The sequence below is a fragment of the Vigna unguiculata genome, chromosome 8, assembly GCF_037176805.1.
Source record: "Vigna unguiculata cultivar grain cowpea cultivar isolate G323 ecotype 2 chromosome 8, ASM3717680v1, whole genome shotgun sequence".
Taxonomy (NCBI): Eukaryota; Viridiplantae; Streptophyta; class Magnoliopsida; order Fabales; family Fabaceae; genus Vigna; species Vigna unguiculata.
In genome coordinates, this window is record NC_140799.1 from 40,385,364 (window position 1) to 40,406,576 (window position 21,213).

Below are 21,213 nucleotides of genomic sequence, written 5' to 3' on the forward strand. Positions count from 1 at the left end.
AGACATTCTTAAACAATGAACGAGAGATTGGCATGCGTGTACAGATTCTAAAACTGGGACTTTCCACTCCATGATTCCTAGGAATTTAGCTTGAAGAAATCTTGATAAGCGATCTAAATTTTTACTAAACGTACAACACTGGGCTTTTTGTACCCTTATACCACATGTGCATTTTAAAAGAATATATAACCATTGCTCATAAATATTTACTCCATGCATGGTACAGGATCAATTTGAAGAGTAAGTTAAATAATCAAGATAAAATCATTGTGTGCCTTCAGTAGAAGGTGGGACAAAAAATAAAAAGATTTCCCTTTCAACTCCTGAAGCGGGGAACAAGTGTGAAGAATAAAAAATGTTCACGTTTGTAAGAAGCCATTAGCTCGAATAAAATGTTATATCTTCAGTTCATGGAGTATTCTGTTCGTCGTCTTTACCCTCGTCTCTTGGAACTGGAGAACCGTTGGAATTCAAATTCAATATCTTTTGGCATACTCTGAAATCCATCAAAATATAACAGTCATTAGTTACAATCGGATTAAACTGGAGTAAATCAACAATACTTTGCTTCAGCAGGTGCATAATTCAGACCCAATTGAATGATCATAGTACCCTGCAATTATGAACATCTGAAAAGGAAAACAGAAAGGTAAAAGCCATACGAGTTTAACTCCTCTGTCTTGCTCTGTATATCAATTGATAATAATACTGGATCAGAGTTTTTAGGGTAATAATCTTGTTGCTGCCTCATCTCTCTTAGCCACTGCTCTGCTTTATTGCACTCATTTATGACCTGAAAACAGAGTTGTCACACAAAAGCTGATATTGCCACAATTACATTCATTCATCTATTTATTATTTTACCACTTCTTTATCTTGGGGTGCAAGAGAATCTGCTGACAATCGATATTCTACAATGCAGCTTAACAAGTCTCTTGTAGCTTGTGGTCTTGCTTCTCTGTCTTTATATCGATACTCAATTGGATCCACCAGCTACAGTAGATCAAGAAGAATGTAAACAAGAAGTGTGGCGTGGGAAACATGTTTTGCCAAAGATTAGAGAAACAAAAGTAACCTCTTTTAGATCTTTTAGTTTTGCAGAATAAGCATCTACGGTTTCATCACCACCATCATCATAGAGCCATTCCTCAGTCTCTTTCAGGCTCTTAGATACGTCCTTCTTCTCATGTTCACTCGAAAAGCTCCGGTATGTGCTAAAGATCTATTCATGCAATCAGATAATTTTAAAAAACCAATTCATCAATGACAACACATCAACTTACTCATACAATGTATCTGAATCTCACACAAATCCGCCATGTCTACATATCACTGAGATATTGAATGTGTACCTTACTCCTTGTTTCATAAATATAAGACTCCAACTGATTCTTGTTGTCTTTGATTAGCTCAGTAGCTTTGTCCTGATCGGCTAACTGGAGTTCTTTTTCTAGAGCTTCTGATATCTCGGCCTTGGTCATTGCACCATAAATGTTTTCACTCACTGGTACATGAAGCCTTCGGTTAGCTTTATCATTTCTTGTACCATCAGCCTGTAACAAGGCATGATAGTAACACTTTTATTTTCTCAAAACACCAACATGAATCATATCTGCAATCAAAACAATCTCAACAAGATAAAAATGTACAGATACAACATCACAGACATCATAAAAATGAATTGCACGAGTCTGGCAGATATGGTACAGAATTCAGCATCATAAATAATCAGATAATAAAATTTATCAATATAATTTTTCACGTTTAAAGGACAATTTACTAATATCTTCACATCTTCCACTTAAAAAAGGTGTTCAGGGAGAAGAGAGAACAGCAGAAGAGAACTTACAGAATGATGAGAAGCTTCACAATTTTTATTGATACTATCATCTGAGGCATTATCAATTGTCTCAGAAACAAGTGAAATATTGATTGCTTCAGAATTTGAATAAGAATCATCTGCTGCACCTGAATCATCCACATGATCTTCAACCAACTAAAAGACAAAAAAATGTCCATCTGCTTAGAAAGATCTTTCGAAACTAATAATGCAATATGAAGAGATAAAAATAAGGTTTATTACCGTAACTGATTCAATATCGATAATGCCATGCAAATTTAGATGAACTTGAACTTCAATTCTTGCCTTACTTGCATGGGATCCGTGGAAAGGACCAATCTGAATAGAAGTGACAAACAAATGGATAAGTGTACATAAACAAGGTGCAGATATAAGCACACATAAGCATGCATAACACTTCATGATCACTGGCACAAGGAATGGCAGCATTGAACTATTTATCATAACTTGTTTGTCCTGTGATATTTAGATGTTTTCTATGATATAATAGACATAAGCAAATGTTAACCAATTGTCATTACTAAAGAAGTAAATATTGTCATTTCTCTCAATTTTAGAAACTTAGAAAATAGATATATGGGTCTTAGATCCACCATATCTGCTTCCCCTTCTCCTAAGAACATGATGATTTGTTCAAGCATGTGCACATCTAAAGATTCTCATTGCTATAACAACTAATACTTTTACAACAATGACTTCTTTGAGAAAAGAACAAACGATGGTTGCAATGCTATTTACTAATGAACCCTTTCTCTCCAAGAAAGTGGGGTGTCTATTGATTGTCTCAAGATTCAGCAACAAAAAACAGTAGCCTTTTACCACAAGATGGGGTTGGTACATGAAGCACACAACAGAAGAAGCAAGAACATAATTAATAAAGAAAAGTGAGGCAATATAGATAACGTGGAATCATGGACAAGATGATCTAAACTCCTTCACTACATAGTAAAGTTGTAAAGCAGTCATACTGTGAAGCAACAAATTTTAGGATATGCCTCGAGTGGTAATTCATCTGGATTTGCATAGAATGCTTCCAAATGGAGCAAATCACAATACTCAAACGTCAGAATTTTAACACTTGGAATAGGTTGGCCTTTCGTGAAGAGTACACTATCCAATCCTGCAGGAATTGCCTTTCCATCAGATGAAAGTCCAATGGAAAAAGGAATAGAATCGTGGACCTGAACAAACACAGGAAATTACATTAACTCTATATAGACTAATACAAGCTAATGCAAAATTCCGAAAAAACAAATATATCTATGAGAAATTAAAGTTAAATATATTTCTACATAGATAGATAAAAGAGACATGGACAATCTAAATGCAGAAAATAAACCTAGAACCCAAGGTAGCAACTTAGTCCATTTAGTATTTGTTACATTTCGAACCTAACAATCTACACAGACACAATAACCCACTCTCCTACACATACACATATTATGAAGATAGGATAAGGATCAGTGTTTTGTTTCAATATTCAAACCTCATATTCTTTGACACGGAAAACAGGACTCAGCATTGCACACTGGAGAGCACAACCACGAGCTACACACTCACTTGCATTCAGTCTGCGGCTGAGCTCTTTCTTAAATAGAGAAGTTAGTATTCTAGTTATAGCTGGAATCCGTGAACCTGAACCAACTAACTCAACGGAACTAATCTCTTCTACTGTCAAGTCTGCATTAGCCAATGCTTTCTTGCAAGGAACAGAAATTCTCTCCAATAGTCGTGATGCCAGATTCTCAAATTCTTCCCTCTTGATGTAGCCCTTAACATCTTTTTCATCCATCAAACACTCAACGCTCAGAGCTGCCTCTAGATTTGCACTCAAAACCTTCTTCAACTTCTCACATGCTACACGCAGCCTCCTACATGCCCTGTCATTAGAATACACTTCAATGTCGTACTGTTCTTTAAATTTTGCAGCAAAATGACTAAACAGAACCTCATCAAAGTCTCTCCCCCCTAAGCTCATGTCATAAGCATGTGAGAGTATCTTCATTTCACCATCCTGAAATGCTGCAATACAGACCTGAGTATCACAATGACCTATGTCAACAAATGCAACATAAACAGGAGCTTCACTAGCAAAATCTGTTTTGTAAACTCCATAACTAAGAGCAGTTGCAGTGCAATCATGGATCAACCTCAAAGGCTTCAATCCAACAATTGCTGCTGCGTGGAGATAAGCTTGTCTCTGCAAGATGGTGAAGTACGATGGAACCCCAATAACACAGTCAGAAACGGTGGTCCCTAAATTTTTTTCTGCTACGGACTTCAAGTGCGCAAAGAGCATTGCTATTATTTGAACCGGGGTAAAAGCATGACTCTCCTTCAAGTATTCCAAGTGTATCAGAATGCCACCATCTGCACTTTCCGAGCTTTCTACAGAGAGCATTTTCAACTCGTTTTGGACATCAGGGTCCCCAAATCTCCTACCTATTAATCTCTTCAATTGAGATATTGCAGACTTGGGGTGCATCATGGCAGAAGCAGCACCAGCTGACCCTACAAACCTTTGCTTCTCTCCAAAACAAACCACAGCAGGGGTTTCACGTTCGGATTCATCATTCAATAAAACATCAACCCCTCCTTGCTTCACTGCAGCAATCACACAATTCTCATTTCCAATATCAATCCCAACTCCGCTCATCTCAATTCACCTTGTCCTTGTCCCAACTACAAAACACTAATTCCAGCCAATTTACCCTTTCTACTTCACCAACAACCCAAAAGCCAAGAACTTTATATAAAGCTGGCCCACAAATACAAGCATAACATTTCGCACAGGGCTATTACAACAAAAAAGAAGGTTCGGAAACATACTCATCAAAATGGAAACTTTATTTGCATATCATGAAAAAATACAAAACCCAATTACATGGTGTAACAAGAAATGCTTTGAATAAAACAAAAAAAATAATGAAACCCAAGAAATGCTTATAATGTAACAAGGAAGTCCCAGAAAGAAAGAAAAAAAAATGAGATACACCAATATGAATAGTGAGAGAAAATGGAGAAAAAGCTGTTTTGGGAAAGGGTTTGCAGAGAGATGAATGGTGGAATGCAGAAGCAGTTGGTGACTGCATAACTAGTTTGTGATAGCAGAGAGAAAATCTCCCCTTCATTCGCTGAAGCCATAATACTTAAATAACTTTTTATCTATTCATTTTCTGTATATTCTTAATAAATAACATGTTTTCGTTCTTCATAAAAAAATATTGATTTGGGTCTCCATTTTTTTTTTATATGCATTAAGACACAGGTCAATATCCAAATAGACTGAAATGTGATTTTGTTTTTCTTTTCTTTTTGTCCGTATTAATTTTTTTTTAATTTACTTTTCTTTCCGAATAATTTATCACCATTTTCATTTTCAATAAAAAAAAAACATTTGTTTCTGTCATTCACATATTTCACTGATTAGTTTGTTTACCCAGTGCCTTCCGTTTGTAAAATAATATGAATATTTTAAAATTATTTTATTCAAAATGAATTAAAAAAAAAAACAATCAACGTGATGATGAAGACGATGTCATTTATCTTCTGATAAGATTTGGGTTTTTCTTTTCATTTCTTTTTATTCTCTTATTTAATGATCAAGTTCAAAAAGTATGTAGGAAAGCATATATATATATATATATATATATATATATATATATATATATATATATATATATATATATATATATATATATAAATAATTTGTGTTGTACGAAGGAAGAGGATTAAAAGCCAGATTAATAAGTGCAATCATTGTACAGAAAGAGCTTTCAAAAAAACGGTGTAAAATTAATTTTAAAAATGACTTTCTTTTATTTATTTTCTCCTATTCTATCTCTTTCCAAACTGATTTTTGCTCACTCATTACACAGTAAATTTAAATATCTCAATTAATATTCCAAATTCAAATAAAATAGCATAAAATAAACAAATTATAATATACAAATAAACATATATTAAATTTAAATACTGTTCTGTAGGCACATGAAATTCACAATGATCAGAAAATCTTAAATACTGTGATGCTTGCATTCTTCACAAAATTTGAACAACATACAAGTTTCACAAAATGATCGAAACGGTAAACATTGACGAGTGAAGTTTAAAGCAGTTAATTCAAACATCAGTTAAGATCATGAGAATAAATTAGACATGGTAGCTAAGCTTTTTGCAAGGATTTAGCTATTTAATTTGTTAGAACCAATTTATGCATATTGCATTTAACAAGAGTTCCCTTTTGGAAGACATGCTTCAGCTTAAAATTGATTCTGATTCTGATTCTTCTAACCCTGCAACTTTTCAAGGAAGAGGTTTCTGAGTCACAGGAAGGTGTTGAGCATACATGTTGTGTATCATTGTAACATAGTCATCAATCTTATCAACCTTCCAATTTTCAGTAGTAATAGGTGGAAGATACTTCACACTGAGAGGTGCTGGTCTAACATGCAAACTACCTTTTCTCCATGCTAGATGAGTACCTGTCAGAACCATTGGAACAATTGGAAGACGCGATTGCAGTGCCAAATGAACAAAACCCTGTATCACAAGTCAAACAATAATGGATTCTCAAGCATAACCAAAATGATTGCAGCATATGAACAAGACCAAAATGATTATGAGTGATAAGGTGGCTTCATGGTCAGAAAGAAAGGAGAGAAAAGTCGTGGATTCAATTCTTCGGTTAAGAATTTTGATAAATAAGATCGATGAAGTTGTGAGTTCAACTATTTGCTGATTCAAGTGTGAGTCTAAATGTTACATCGAGTAAAGATCAGAAGGTTGAATACTGTATAAGAAAAAAGACTCATCAAGTTATTGTCTTAAGGTTTTGAGTTGAAAGTAGTATCAATCATTACTTATATTGTGTCTATTGTGTCTCTCCGATGAATCCATAAAACTTGGATAATAATGGTGAATCATAAAGTCGCCAATTGAGTTTGAGTTGCCATATAGAAAAAGTCTAGAGGCCTCTTCTTATGGAATGTCACTAAAATTATGGAATGCAAAGATGAGGTTAGATAAATACTTTTTTGAAAGGAAGTAGTCGTCCATTCTTAGACCTGGTACCCTCTGGGAAAATGATCAAGGACAGATTGTTCTTCAAAACTGCACGAGCTGCCTGAACATTAGAACCACAAATTAAAACATTACACACAAAAAATGATGTTGTAGATGCTGCAAGAACAAGGTTACAAGGTTATATACCTCTTTCATGGACTCAATAGCTGCACTTGGGTTGGATCGATCTATACGAAGATGGTTGGCCAAAACATAAAGTTGCCCAAATAATGGATACCATATTATCTGCATAGTTTCTAAAGCTTTGAGTGCACTTTTTTACTAGAAAGTTTAATGTAAATAGTTATGGTTACCAATGCTGCATGGTGTGCTAATGCATATATGTTAATGACACATTGAAAATTTCAAGCATTCATGTACAATGTTCATGGATAGGAGATGCACATAAAATCGAATTTGGATTATCTACTGCGTTTTGTTGTCTTGTTTCTGTTTCTTTGTGGTTTTGTTGTCCTGTTTCTGATCTTTTCTGGTATGCAAAAGTATGAGTATTTTTAATGCTCAGCATAGAACATTAAACGTTACAACAAAACCAGTACATAATCCTAACTCCATAAAATCCATTTCCAAAAGTTTTTCTTTTACATTTTGAGCATTAGAACAAACCTCTTTCTTTGCAATGCCAACAGTGCCTGTAGGAGTCAACCACATTATAAGAAATATGTCTATTGGAGATGCATGATTACTGATGTAAATGGCTCTCTCGTTAGAGTACTCAGCACCTTCAATCTTTATAGGATTACCAAGAATCCACATCTGCATAATGTTTCAGATATCAGTCATAACTTGAAAAGCTTCCCAAAAAGTTTCAAAACATGTAACTATGCTACTGCAAAAAGGAACATATCTCAGCCATTAACTTACCAGCATTCTACCAGTCACATGTCCATAGATGTTTCCTTGTCGGATCCTCTCGTAGGGCCATGGTATAAGCACAACCATGATCAATGCCCATATGAATGTTGTGACCATCATAGACACAAAACATGTCACAATTCTGATCCAAGATATGATTGCAGAAACCCACCCATCATCATTCTTTGTCGTTTCTTCTACTCCTCCATCTTTCACTGCAACTTTTCGAGTTTCTTCCACACTTTGGCTAGATCTTGTATTCAACAAGCTCTCAAACCTTCTGTGCCTTAAAAGAACACCACTTTCAGTATTCACCATGACAGAATCTGTGAGCACTACACGCTAACAGAGGCCACCTGGAAAAACAAAACAAAACAAAAGCAGAACAATTCGTACGTTGTCACTTAAATGTGCATTCAGAAATCCCATGAACAAAGACCAATACCAATATCACGTTGCACAAAAGAATCAAGAGTGGATTTTTTTAAGAACAAGATACAGTAAAAACTAACACCAGCAACAGATAAAAATCAGTTTTTTTTTTTCTCGGAAAACTGAATGGATAAAACCCAGAACTTCCATTTTCCTTCAGTTAAAGTTTCAAACTTTAAAATGAAAACTAAAGATGGTGGGGGTTTCTTGTTCTATATTTTGAAGGGAGTTTATACCATTAGTCTTTTTATTTATCAGTCTCACACACAGCAATTGCTTGAAGAAGAGCCACCAAAGAAGCACTTCTGAGTTCTAACCATGTAATTGACTTTGGCTCCTGAGAAAGCTGAAATGAAGGAACATGGAAGAGTCAATTTCTGAGAAAAAGCAAACCCACACATACAAAGGTAGAGTGAAGACAAGAAAAAAAAGTGTATGGTAACCGTTATGAGTGAGAAGAGGAAGAAAACAGAGACTATAGAACTTGTGCCTCAGAACTAAGATAAGATGAAAACATTGGAATTGAAATGAACTTCACAATGTCACACGTGACATCTGGCTTCTCACTATTGTCTTCTTCTAAAATATTCTATACAATTTAATAACAACTATGATCAAAATAATAAATAATATAATAAATATAATGGATGTTTCTATGTAAATTGTAATATATCCAAACCAATAATGACATATTTGGGTAACGTATTTTTAAAAGATAAAATAAAAAATTTATAATTTTTATGGAATAAAATTAATTTATTTTATTTCCTAAAAATATTTGTTTATGCAAACATAATGATGGAGTTAAAAGCATTGCCTTGGATTATATTTTGACTTTTAGTTTGGAGTTGTGGAGATTTAGCCACATGTGGGAAGTGATTGTGGTTAGTTGTTTTTTAGCCACATGTGGTTCAACATCACACCTCACTTCACCATACACTTTCTACTTCTTTCAAGATTCTTCATACATTTGCATCACTTATTTACCTTTTTAATTAAAAAACATGAATATAATACTATTTTGATAACTCTTTTAATACATCATATTTTCACTATTTTGCTATCTTCTATATAGTTTTACCATGTCAATTGCACTTTTGTTTTTTTAACTTTTACGCTTTTATAATTTTAGAAAAATTATATACATGTCCTTCTTTATTTTAATAATTTAATACTAACAATAAATTTTAATTACATATGTTGTTTTTTAATGTAATAAAATTTGAATTTATAATTATAGGTTGTAACTACTAATTATATGTAAACTTACAAAAATAATTAAATATTTATAATGCGAATTTTAGTTTTTTTAACAATTTATTATAATGGTTATAATCTACCTATCGTGATGAGTTAATGTAAATACAGTGAGACTTTCAATGTTAGCTATCATTATAATTGTCATAATAAATGTGAGTGGTGACAATTTTGTACTAAAATACAATAATTTTTTATCGAGTTATCATTGGAACCATCGCAACAAGTGAGAGTAACGATAATTTTATAATAAAATACAAATTTATTATATTATTTTTAAGTTAAAATACGTATATTATACTAGTTCATCACTATAATCGGCTTAATATATTCAATTTTCTTCTTCTCTTCTCTATTTCGTGTTGCACTTCACGTTTATCGTATCAGTTGCTCTCGTTCTCGCTACACTTTCACTTTCCTCCTCATCTCCTCAAAGTCTCTCATCTCATTTCCTCGTCTTTGTTATTGCACAACACTTCATCACTATTGTTTTGGTGGCTTTCACTTTTGCTTTCATGCTCTAAGTGTCGCTCTCATGAGTGTAATGGTTTGCGCACAACTCGTTGGTGCTTTTCTCTCATTTAGGGTTTTGGAAAAACATAAAGAAGGTCAACCTTGAGCCTTAATCAATATCACTTTTAAAATAAATAATTTCATGTGATGTAATTATGATAAAAAAAATGCTATGTAATTACATTACATATCAAGCACACAAAGTCAAAAGATGGTAGATAGGGTGTGACATTACGCAACAACAAGAAGATATTACAATTTCGTGTATATATTGGAGATTATTCAAACTATTGCAGTTACTTGCCAAAAGAAAATGACATTCTTCTATTATTTGAGTAGTAACAATGTCTAAAAGAACTTCCTATAACAATTATAATAATAACTAACACAAAAGATTAACTTTATATGACGGATACAAAATCAACATAAAAAATATAAATTTCTACTTATGTATAACATTATAACTATATTAAAGATTTTTTTTATAATTATTTAATAATTATTTTTTTAATATATATATTTTTATTTGTTAGATATCTCACATCAATCAATTTAAATATATATATATATATATATATATATATATAAATAAATCTCAGTTGATCTTTAAAATTGATTTAGACTTATATTCAATTAATTAACATTATCTTTAATTAATATAATTATTTTAGAATTTATAATTATTTTTAATCCAATTAAATTATTCTAGTAAAATAAATTCTATACTAAAATTATAAAATTGATTTATTCTATAATTAACTTTTATAAATTTAATAATATACTTTTATTTATAGTATAATAATAACAATAATAAAATAAAAAGTGAACATACATATTCATAATTTTCACCACTACAATGAAATAAAATAATTAGAAGAAATTTTATAATCGAAAGATAAATAAGGAGAAAATTAGGAAGTGTATTATTTATTTAAAAAAAAAAAAAAAACGGGTAGGCCTTTACTCGGGCCAGCCCAATATTTCTTGAATTGGGGAATGTATTTTAGCCGCCAACTCTTACACCGTTCCTCTCTCTCTGCCCCAACAACACATAGCAAACCTAAGCCTCTTCATTCTTCTTCTTCTTCTTCTTCTTCAAGCTTGAGCAATGAAAAGACCAAAATCGAAGGAGTTTCGGAAGCAACAGAGAGTCTCAGAGCAGGAAGAGATAGACCTGTTGAATTCATGGATCCAGTTCCAGCCACCGGACTCCGGCTCCAACCCAATGTCGCTTCCACCACTGACCAAAAGTTCCCCCGTTGGTCGCCTCCAAGACAACACCTACTCGCGCTATGCTGGCGCGTCCCGCTTCGAACAATTCCCGCTCTCCAAGAAAACAAAGGATGCCCTGAGGCAAGCCAAGTTCGTTGTCACAACCGACATCCAGAGAGCTGCTCTCCCCCACGCGCTCTGTGGCCGAGACATCCTCGGCGCCGCCAAAACTGGCTCCGGTAAAACCCTCGCTTTTATTATCCCTGTAAGTGCTTCGTTTTTTCTCTCCTCACTTCGGTTTTTTAATTAATTCAAATATTGTGGTAATTATACAATCTTAGCATTTGCTGAAAAGTGAGGAAATGTGATTTTGAACCACTGGGATATTGAATTGTGATATCTATAGTTAGAGAAAATTACGCTGAAGTTTCGTGAAATTGCATCAACTCCTTTTGTTTTTTCTAATGTTACCACAGTTTTCCTTCTCAGAGATCATGGTGTGGTGTTTTCAAACAATTCAGGAGAGTTAATTTAATACATAAGTATTGTCAGTGGAAGCTTTTCAATTTTTAAACAATCAAGAGAATTAGTGGTGAGATAATGAGATAGTAAAAGATACAAGGGTTCTGCGCAATCTCATGAAATACTGGGGTGTCAGTGGGATTTACTCTCGGAGTTATGGTTAATTGTTTATGGTGGATTATGAATGATAGGTGTTGGAGAAGTTGTATAGAGAGAGATGGGGACCTGAAGATGGCGTTGGCAGCATCATTATATCGCCTACAAGGGAATTGGCTGGTCAGATATTTGATGTGTTGAAGGATGTTGGAAAACACCATAATTTTAGTGCTGGCCTTCTCATTGGTGGTCGAAAGGATGTTGAAATGGAGAAAGAACGTGTTAACGAGCTCAATATATTGATCTGCACACCTGGTAGACTGCTGCAACACATGGATGAAACTCCCAATTTTGATTGTTCTCAAATGCAGGTCAGTATAGCCTTTTTTTTTCCCTTATATAGTGTAAGATTAATCCAAATTGGACTTTGAAATTAGAGTTATAATTCATATTTTTAGTTTTTATTTCATACTCTGTTACCTTGTGTGTTTTATATTATAGCACTTCAGTGTGCTAGTTGTCTTTCTTGATAATAGCCAGAAAAAAGTTCTTATCCTTGGTAGACACTACGCTAGTACTTAGGTGATTTAGCAACCAAGGTTGAAGTGGAGTATGCTTGGAAGAGTTTATTGTAATTTATTTGAGCTTATCTTATGACAAATTTTTGTCCAAGCGTTATGAGAGAGCGTTATGAAAATAGCTTATGATACCTTCATAAGGTAGTATCATAATATTTTAGTGAGCTTTCTAGAATAACTTATGAAAACAAATTATAAAAAAATAGTTTACCATGGATTCCTCTTCAATTATAGAAACAACGCATGTAAGTATTTATTTAATGATGGTTGAATGGTCTTCCTTGTATAGGTTTTGGTGCTAGACGAGGCTGATCGCATTCTAGACAGTGGGTTCAAAAAGGAACTAAATGCAATCATTTCTCAACTACCAAAGCGTAGACAGACCTTGCTTTTTTCTGCAACTCAAACGAAGTCAATTCAAGATCTTGCCAGACTAAGTTTGAAGGATCCAGAGTATCTGAGTGTGCATGAAGAATCGGTGACAGCCACTCCTTCTCTCTTGAAGCAAATTGTGATGGTTGTTCCCCTTGAACAAAAGCTAGATATGCTGTGGAGTTTCATAAAATCTCATCTACAGTCAAAAATACTTGTCTTTCTTTCAAGCTGTAAACAGGTAGCTCCACTTTTCTTTCCTGTTAAAGAAGCTCCTTTTCATGAAGGAAATCATGCCACCTGAAAAGTGCACTGTTGATGATTAGCCAAATGCATGATTACTACTAGCTTGTCATCATTTCCAAGAGTATTATGCAGTTTGAGGGAATGAGATATTGCAATTTGTTTAATCATTTAAACTGAAAGTTAGCTTGTTAGTTTCACATTCAGTAGCTTAGTAAATATTTCCATTATTGCATGTGTAACTGCAAAGGACGTTGTCTACACTCATTGAAACTGAAAGTTAGCTTGTTAGTTTCATATTCAGTAGCTTAGCAAATATTTCCATTGTTGCACGTGTAACTGCAAAGGATGTTGTCTACACTCATAAATCTTCTGTTATGGTTTTCATATGTGCTGATTATGGTTATTGTAGTGAGAAAGTTTTTAAATGACTTTTAGGATGAAGTGCTCATAAGACTTCAAATGGAAACTGGGGGGAATTCTATGTTTAAAAGGACTTCTGTTGATCACTAGATTCGATTGATTCAATTTTGTATTTTTTGGGAGCAAAATTCTTGAGATTGACCATCTACCATAATGTTGTCATCCCTTATTAATAGGTAAAATTTGTCTTTGAAGCATTTAAGAAACTGCACCCTGGCATACCATTGAAGTGCCTTCATGGGAGGATGAAACAGGAAAGAAGAATGGCAATATACTCTGAGTTTTGTGAGAAGCGCTCAGTTCTCTTCTCAACTGATGTGGCCGCAAGAGGCCTTGATTTTAATAAGGCAGTTGACTGGGTTGTTCAGGTGAGTCTCATTCTGCTTGTGTTTTCTGTCTTGTAGCAAGTCTCAGGGCTTTGAGGTGAAATGTTGGAAGCAGAAAGATTGTTTTAATGTTTTAAGTCTCGCTTCTCTCTTGCATTTGTAGGTTGATTGTCCTGAAAATGTAGCTTCTTACATACATAGAGTTGGTCGCACAGCTCGATATAAGTCTGATGGAAAGTCAGTTTTATTTCTGTTGCCATCGGAAATGCAAATGCTTGAAAAGTTAAAAGCAGCAAAGGTTCCAGTGCATTTTACTAAGGTACATTTGCCCTGAAAGTTAGTAGTAGACAAACAATTTCAATCTTCATTTGAACATTGGATTTTCTGTTTTATGTCTGGCTCTCATCAGTATTATGCTTTTTCTGACATATTTTATTTCCATGCTTTTGTACTTGATGATTATTCAGCCAAGGCAAGAACGACTGCAACCAGTTTCTACTCTGTTGGCGTCTTTACTGGTTAAATATCCAGACCTGCAGCATCGGGCTCAGAGGGCGTTCATCACATATATGAGATCCATCCATCTACAAAAAGATAAAGACATATTTGATGTTATGAAACTGCCTGTTAACGAGTATTCGGCATCATTAGGTTTACCAATGACTCCAAAAATCCGTTTTCTTAACCAGAAAATTAAATCTAAAGTTGTGTCAACAAAATCAATTTTAGTTGAACCAGAAGATTCAAGCAAGAAAAATGTCTTGGAGGTTTCTAGAAACAAGATAGACACAGATCCTTTCAAGGATGAAGAAATCGAAAATGATCTTTTTCAGTTAGCAGATCCTGCAACAAATGAAGACAAAGTGAAGTCATCTGAAATTGAAGAAATAATGTATGTTTATGTGTTTTCTGTGGTACTGATAAAAAATTTAGATTACCTTCTGATAATTCTCTGCGTTGGTTTCTTTTTATATGGTTATTGAAGGGGCTGGACAAGTCTTCTTGTTTTGAATTGCGGATGCAGAATGATCTTTAAATAAAAAATCTTATGATGGCTAATAAAAAGTTCAAACGTATAGTATTGTTGGGCATGAAGTTGCATTTGTCATGTTTCTTGGTGGGAGCCATTTATGTGGAACTTCAAATTCATTGTTCTTATCAATTTTGTTCTTTCCTGTGCAGACCAGGAACTCGTGTATTGAAGAAAAAGAAGCTCAAGATTAATGTACACAGGCCAGTGGGGACCAGGGTTGTTTTTGATGATGAAGGCAACACACTTCCTCCGCTAGCCAGGATAGCTGACACGCAAAGTGGCAAAGAAGCTTTGCTGCTTGACCCAGGTATATCCATTCTAAGCTCTAAATCTTGGTAATAATTTTTTGTATAGTGAAACTGCTAGTAGTACATGTATAAGGCTATCAATTGAAGCCCGCTAGGACCTCAAATTCTCAATGCATGGTTTTCAAATTTTTTTTTTTATTTTTTTTATTTTGTAAATCAGGAAATGTACCATCCAACTACTCGTTTATCAATTAGAAAACTATTTCATATTTTCTGAATCATTCTTGAATTCAAGAATCTTGTCGTACTTTATGGCATTGAAATCGTTAACTCAAATGTGTGGTGTTCTTGGATTTTTGACACATCTGTCTTTATGTCATCACACAGAACAAAAAGCTGAATACTATAAAAGGATGCGCGATGATTTGAAGAAGGCTGACAAGGAAGACAAGATTATAGAGCGTCAGCGGCTTAGAGAAAAAAGAATAAAGCAGAAGATGAAATGGAAAGCTGGGAATGACGAAGAAGAGGAGGACCAAGATGATAATTCTGGGTCAGAAGGAGACGAAACTGTTAAAAGACGGCATAAAAAGAATAAAGTATACTTTGATAGTGACAGTGACGAGGGTGAAAGAAATGAAATCGCAGGGAATGCACGTACAAGTTCCGGCGCGGCTACTTTGGAGGAGCAAGAAGCTCTGGCTTTGAAATTGTTAAATTCTATGCACTCGTAGGATGTGCAGAATATAAACAGGTGAACAATAGATCAAATTTTGGAACTTTATAGCAGAGGTTTTACGAACAATGAAATTTTGCGGCCAGTTGATATCAAATTGAATTAGTTAAATCTCTTTCAAGGAACATCGCTATGATCAATTTTCTGCTTTTACTTATTTTGACAAACGCAAAATTTGTTTGGAATGAAGAACATGATATCTTTTTAATACTTATACTATGCCTCGAGATTGTTAATGTAAATTGTAGAACTTATGTTGCGTCGCATATCATGCCTTACAATGTAAGTAACCTCTCCAGCATTTATTGTAAACGTGCTAAGATATTATTTGTTATGAAAATAAAATATTTTATCGCAATTACTGTTTTTATTATATATTTAATTATTAATCTCACGAATTTTTAAAATTTGTGTGATTTTGAATTAAGAAAAACCAAGAAATTTATAAAAATAAATTAGTGGTGATGTGAAATAAACATGATTTAAAGGCATAAATGATTTGGCAGGCAGATAGGATTTAAAAGAAAATGCAAGAAATTAATGAATTTTAGTTTATACAAGAAAAAAATAATTAGAGAGAAAGAGACTAAAATTATAAACAAGCTTCCCTGATTAACCTCCAAGATTAATAAAAACTAAAACTTGGTTAAATTTTAAATTTCTCATACATTGATGATTTGAGTATCTTTAATTAAATTTATATATATTTTTATTTATTTAATTTTTTTATTAACTAATCACAATATTATTTTATTAATCATAAAATTTCATATATTTTATTAAATGGAGATAAATAAGACAACAAAATAATATGATAAAATAATAATTGTGTCATTCAATTAATAAAAAAATTTAAACTGTAGAATTTAATTAAAAATATATAATTTTTGAGTATTTAATAAATAAAATAAACTAATAAAAATTTAATTACAAATATTAAGATTATAATGGATTCGAAAGTCTAAAAATAAATCTTTCTATGGTTAAGTCTAAAAGAATACTATGGTGTACAATTTTCTCCTTAGTGAGGAAATTTATCGAGACGAGAGTGAGTGAGAGAGTCAACGACACCATTCTGCTGGTGCCACTGTTTTCTCAATCATCATCATGTCCAATGAACAAAAAGACTACGATGTTTTCCTCAGTCTTGGTGGCAAAGATGTTCGCTACACCTTCACTGGTAATCTCTTTAATGCTTTGCGCAGCAAGAGAATTAAGACCTTTTTCAGAGAACATGAAGATGATCCTGAGCTACACAGTGATGACACCAATCTTTCACCCTCTGCTCTTAAAGCAATACAAGAGTCAAAGATTTCCATAGTTGTTTTCTCCGAAGAATATGCATCCTCCTCAAGATGTCTCGATGAACTTGTGGCCATCCTTGAGTGTAGGATGATGACCAACCAACTCGTGTGGCCAATCTTTTACGGAGTGCATCCAAGTGAGGTAAGATTTCAGAAAGGTAGATATGACCAAGCCATGCGTAGATTTGAAAAAAGTTATTGCAAAGATAGGATGCAGAAATGGAGAGAAGCTTTGGTTGAAGTCAGCAACTTGAGTGGATGGTTTTACCAAAAGGGGTATGATTATTTTCATGAATGACTTACCTTTTTATCTTTTAGAAAGTGTTGACTTTGTTAAATTTATAGTTCTGCTTCTGGGTCCAATTTGTTTTGTGGAAAAATGTGAACTTTATTAGCCCTCTTTTGAATGTTATTAGAAGGGTTTGTGGTTTTATAGGTACAAATACGAATATAAATTCATCAGAAAGATTGTGGAAGCAGCCGTGCAAGTCCTGCCAAGATATGATGTTTTTCTGAGTTTTTGTGGAGAGGATACCCGCTACACTCTCACAGGTTTTCTATACAATGCCCTTCGCCGAGAGGGATTCAAAATCTTCATGGACGATGAAGAATTGGAGGGTGGGAACCAAATTTCTCAAACGCTCATGGAAGCAATTGAAAGTTCAAGGGTTTCAATCGTGGTGTTCTCTGAAAACTATGGATATTCCACGTGGTGTCTTGATGAACTTGCCAAGATCACCGAGTGTATGAACACCAAGAATCAGATGGTTTGGCCAATATTTTACAATGTGCAAAAGTTGGATGTATGCAATCAAACAAAAAGTTATGGTGAGGCCATGACTGCACATGAAAACAGGTTTGGAAAGGACTCCGAGAAGGTGCAGAAATGGAGGTCTGCTTTGTCTCAAATCACCAACTTGGAAGGAGAGCATCTCAGTGAAAATGAGTCTGTAACACTGAATTTTCTCACTGTATTTATTGGTGTTTGCTGGAATATTTTTGTGAAACAAAAATACAGAAATAGTAAGAAAAAAATAAAGAACAATAAACATCAAAATGCTAAACAAGAAACAGTGATTGACATGGGGTATTGTGTGTTGTTTTGTTAGGAACAGTTTCTGCATAGCACAATCCATTAGTTAGAAGATTGATCAGTGGAGCTTAACATTGTAGTTTTTGAGGAGAAAGAATAGGGATAAATGTATTAAAAGGCCTTTTACTTTTGCAGGTTCCAACATGAATCTATAGAAAGGATTGTGGAACGGCTCATTAATATTGAAGGTGGGAAACATATATCAAGTCCTTTCCTCGTTCCAATGATATCTACAGAGAACAATGAATGAAGACTGTTTAAGCAACTGATACTTTGTGTTTATCAGTGTTGTTTCTGCACCCTGTTGCAGTTCCAATGGTTTTTTTTTTGTATTCCTTTTAAACATTTCGTGTTCTTTCTGCATCTTCTTTTGTGATGAGTGGTGCTATTTTAGCACATGGACATTTTCATTAGCTTAGGTTCCATGAATCAGAATTTGAATACTTGCCGTTGAGACATTGCAATCTTCTCAGACACAACTAAGACAGATAGAGTATATATATCTATCTATCTATATATATATATATATATATATATATATATATATATACGTGTAACACTTGTAATATTGTGTTATGTTGCACAGCAACACTTTCTGCTTCACGGCACTTGGTACCATAGATTATATATATATATATATATATATATATATATATATATATATATATATATATATATATATATATATGTATGGTGCTATGCACCTCTTGCAAAATAGATACCATAAACTTTTCCTTTTTGCAACACGAACAATCACCAAGTTTCTGCTAATTTTTTCCACACTCAATTTTCTCTTCTCTAAATAATATACAACTCAAAATTGGATTCCGAAACATTTTTTTTTTTGTTTATTTTAAGAATATCTGAGCTCTTCTTCACGTCGCTTTGTCAATCTCTTCAAACAATATTATCCCAATCGCCAGAAAGACATCAACTTGATGAGAAAACCATCTTTAATGGCCACTTGGTTGGTTAAAATATTGGTCTTTAACCGAGTGATCTTCGCAAACACCATGTAGGTATTAGTGTATTTTATTTCAGCATCTGGAAATTAAGCAAAACCGTGTAGGTCCCATCTGGGCACTCTCCTGATCACATTGACTATGAACATCTAAATAATCGCAATAACACCCAATTTGAGTGGTTGTTGTTTCATTTCATTGCGATGCTATGGTGGCGCGTTATGATGTTTTTCTGTGCTTCAGAGAACCGGACACGGGACACACCTTCACAGGTAACCTCTATGCTGCTTTGCGGCAGGCCAGAATCAGAACCTTCACGGATGCTGGCGAGTTAAAGGGTGGCGACCACATTGGACTTACCATCCTTCAAGCTTTGGAAGCATCAAGAATTTCGATCGTTGTTCTCTCCGAAAACTTTGCGTCTTCCAGGTGGTGCCTTGATGAACTTTTTAAGATCCTAAACTGTATGAAGACAGAGAACCAAGCCGTTCTTCCAATCTTTTACGATGTCGATCCGTCCGATGTAAGGAAACTGCGAGGTAGTTTTGGCACGGCCATGGCTCACCATGAAGCTTCGTTTCGGAAGGAGGACTCTGAGAAAGTAGAAAAGTGGAAGTGGGCTTTGACTGAAGTCGCCAACGTATCAGGATGGTGTTTCAGAAGAGGAAACTGGTATACATGACTAAAATCAAGTCATTTCTTTGCAGATACTTTTTCAAATATGTTTAAATCAACACAAAGGAACAGTGGATATTCCTTGCTAGTTTAAACTTTGACAGAAAAATAAATGCACCTGCTTCTCTTTCTGGACTTTTCTTTCTGTAGGTGTGAATATGAATATGAACTCATCGAAAAGATTGTGCAACATGTGACCTCGGTGGTACCCCGCTACAGCATTTTTCTGAGTTTTAGTGGAGAAGATACACGCTCCTTCACTGGTTTTCTCTACAATGCTTTGAGCCGAAGTGGATACCATACCTTCATCAGTGATGAGGACCAGACTTCACAGTCTAATGTTGGGGTTATAGAAAAATCAAGGCTTTCAATCATTGTCTTTTCTGAAAACTATGCTCGTTCCCCTTCCTGTCTCGATGATCTTCTGAGGATCCTTGAGTGCATGGAGATGGAAAACCAGCTGGTTTGCCCCATCTTTTACGAAGTGTTACCGTCTGATTTGAGGCATCTGAGAAATAGTTATGGTGAAGCCATGGCTGAACATGAAAGTGTGATGGGTAAGGACTCTGAGAAGGTCAAGAAATGGAGGTCAGCTTTGTTTCAAGTCGCCAACTTGAAAGGATGGTACATGAAAACAGGGTACAGTAAATAGTATTTATTATTCTGTCTCTTCTTTTTGCTTATTTTCATGATTGATGTCTGTTTTATTACTGGAAGCAGTAGTTGATAGTAATCACTTGATGCATGCATCGTTGTTGAAAATCTATGAACCTTTGAATTTGACATCCATTTGTTAATTTTTTGTTTATATATGACTTCATCAATCAGGAATCTTGTGGGGAGACACTTTGTGCAGATTAAGGCTTTGATTTTTGCTGTTCGTGTTTTGTTGGGTGGCAATTACTTTGTGCAGATATACTTTGATGAGTGTTAGAATGAAAGTGAAAATTGTAGATGAATGAACTAAATGGCCTTCTACTTTTTGTAGGTACGAATACGAATTTATTGAAAAAATCGTGGAAATAGCCAGCAAAATTTAAAATTTCTGCAACTTGATTCAACTAAGAAATTGCTCTGGTTTCTTCAAGTTGAAGGAAGATTTGAGGAATTGTCCATTCACTAAATTGCTGTGGAAGCCAGAACTGATCAAGTAATTCAACAGATGGTTCTTTCAGCAGTCATTAGCACACAGATTCGTAGCAGTAGCAATGCTTAGAATCAACACTGAGGAAAATTGTCTTTCGTGAATAATGGTTTCACAAAATTTAGAAGAAAACAAATCTTTTACTTTGGATAACCATAAGCATTTTGTTATTTTTCATCTTTTCAGTTATCATATTTGTTATTAGGGAAAGATCATATATATCAGATTCATTGTGCAATATCC

The 21,213-nt window shown here is 34.2% G+C and overlaps 5 protein-coding genes across 5 annotated transcripts; 3 read left to right on the top strand and 2 right to left on the bottom strand.

The window, feature by feature from the left end:
- Nucleotides 1-167: 167 nt before the first annotated feature.
- On the bottom strand, nt 168-5,007 carry LOC114193324 (heat shock 70 kDa protein 16-like). The gene is made up of 9 exons (XM_028083063.2): nt 3,348-5,007; nt 2,830-3,042; nt 2,084-2,179; nt 1,850-1,996; nt 1,353-1,553; nt 1,076-1,222; nt 865-993; nt 663-793; nt 168-496 (listed from the first exon to the last, which is right to left on the bottom strand). Exons 1-9 carry the CDS (start codon nt 4,515-4,517, stop codon nt 409-411), a joined length of 2,322 nt encoding a protein of 773 aa, XP_027938864.1. The 5' UTR covers nt 4,518-5,007; the 3' UTR covers nt 168-408.
- Nucleotides 5,008-5,791: 784 nt separating this feature from the next.
- On the bottom strand, nt 5,792-8,700 carry LOC114193955 (1-acyl-sn-glycerol-3-phosphate acyltransferase-like). The gene is made up of 7 exons (XM_028083964.2): nt 8,677-8,700; nt 8,470-8,579; nt 7,811-8,157; nt 7,553-7,702; nt 7,073-7,171; nt 6,894-6,986; nt 5,792-6,403 (listed from the first exon to the last, which is right to left on the bottom strand). Exons 3-7 carry the CDS (start codon nt 8,117-8,119, stop codon nt 6,167-6,169), a joined length of 888 nt encoding a protein of 295 aa, XP_027939765.1. The 5' UTR covers nt 8,120-8,157; nt 8,470-8,579; nt 8,677-8,700; the 3' UTR covers nt 5,792-6,166.
- A 2,322-nt stretch (nt 8,701-11,022) lies between these two features.
- Nucleotides 11,023-15,917, top strand: LOC114195431 (DEA(D/H)-box RNA helicase family protein). The gene is made up of 8 exons (XM_028085905.2): nt 11,023-11,480; nt 11,929-12,204; nt 12,701-13,024; nt 13,626-13,817; nt 13,939-14,094; nt 14,243-14,667; nt 14,958-15,115; nt 15,444-15,917. The coding sequence occupies exons 1-8, from the start codon at nt 11,112-11,114 to the stop codon at nt 15,788-15,790; spliced, it is 2,247 nt and encodes a 748-aa protein (XP_027941706.1). The 5' UTR covers nt 11,023-11,111; the 3' UTR covers nt 15,791-15,917.
- Nucleotides 15,918-16,795: 878 nt separating this feature from the next.
- LOC114193367 (uncharacterized) lies at nt 16,796-18,645 on the top strand. The gene is made up of 3 exons (XM_028083129.2): nt 16,796-17,372; nt 17,533-18,042; nt 18,325-18,645. The coding sequence occupies exons 1-3, from the start codon at nt 16,900-16,902 to the stop codon at nt 18,437-18,439; spliced, it is 1,098 nt and encodes a 365-aa protein (XP_027938930.1). The 5' UTR covers nt 16,796-16,899; the 3' UTR covers nt 18,440-18,645.
- Nucleotides 18,646-18,918: 273 nt separating this feature from the next.
- On the top strand, nt 18,919-21,210 carry LOC114194398 (TMV resistance protein N-like). Its single transcript, XM_028084587.2, has 3 exons — nt 18,919-19,823; nt 19,977-20,465; nt 20,815-21,210. The coding sequence occupies exons 1-3, from the start codon at nt 19,360-19,362 to the stop codon at nt 20,864-20,866; spliced, it is 1,005 nt and encodes a 334-aa protein (XP_027940388.1). The 5' UTR covers nt 18,919-19,359; the 3' UTR covers nt 20,867-21,210.
- Nucleotides 21,211-21,213: the final 3 nt, after the last annotated feature.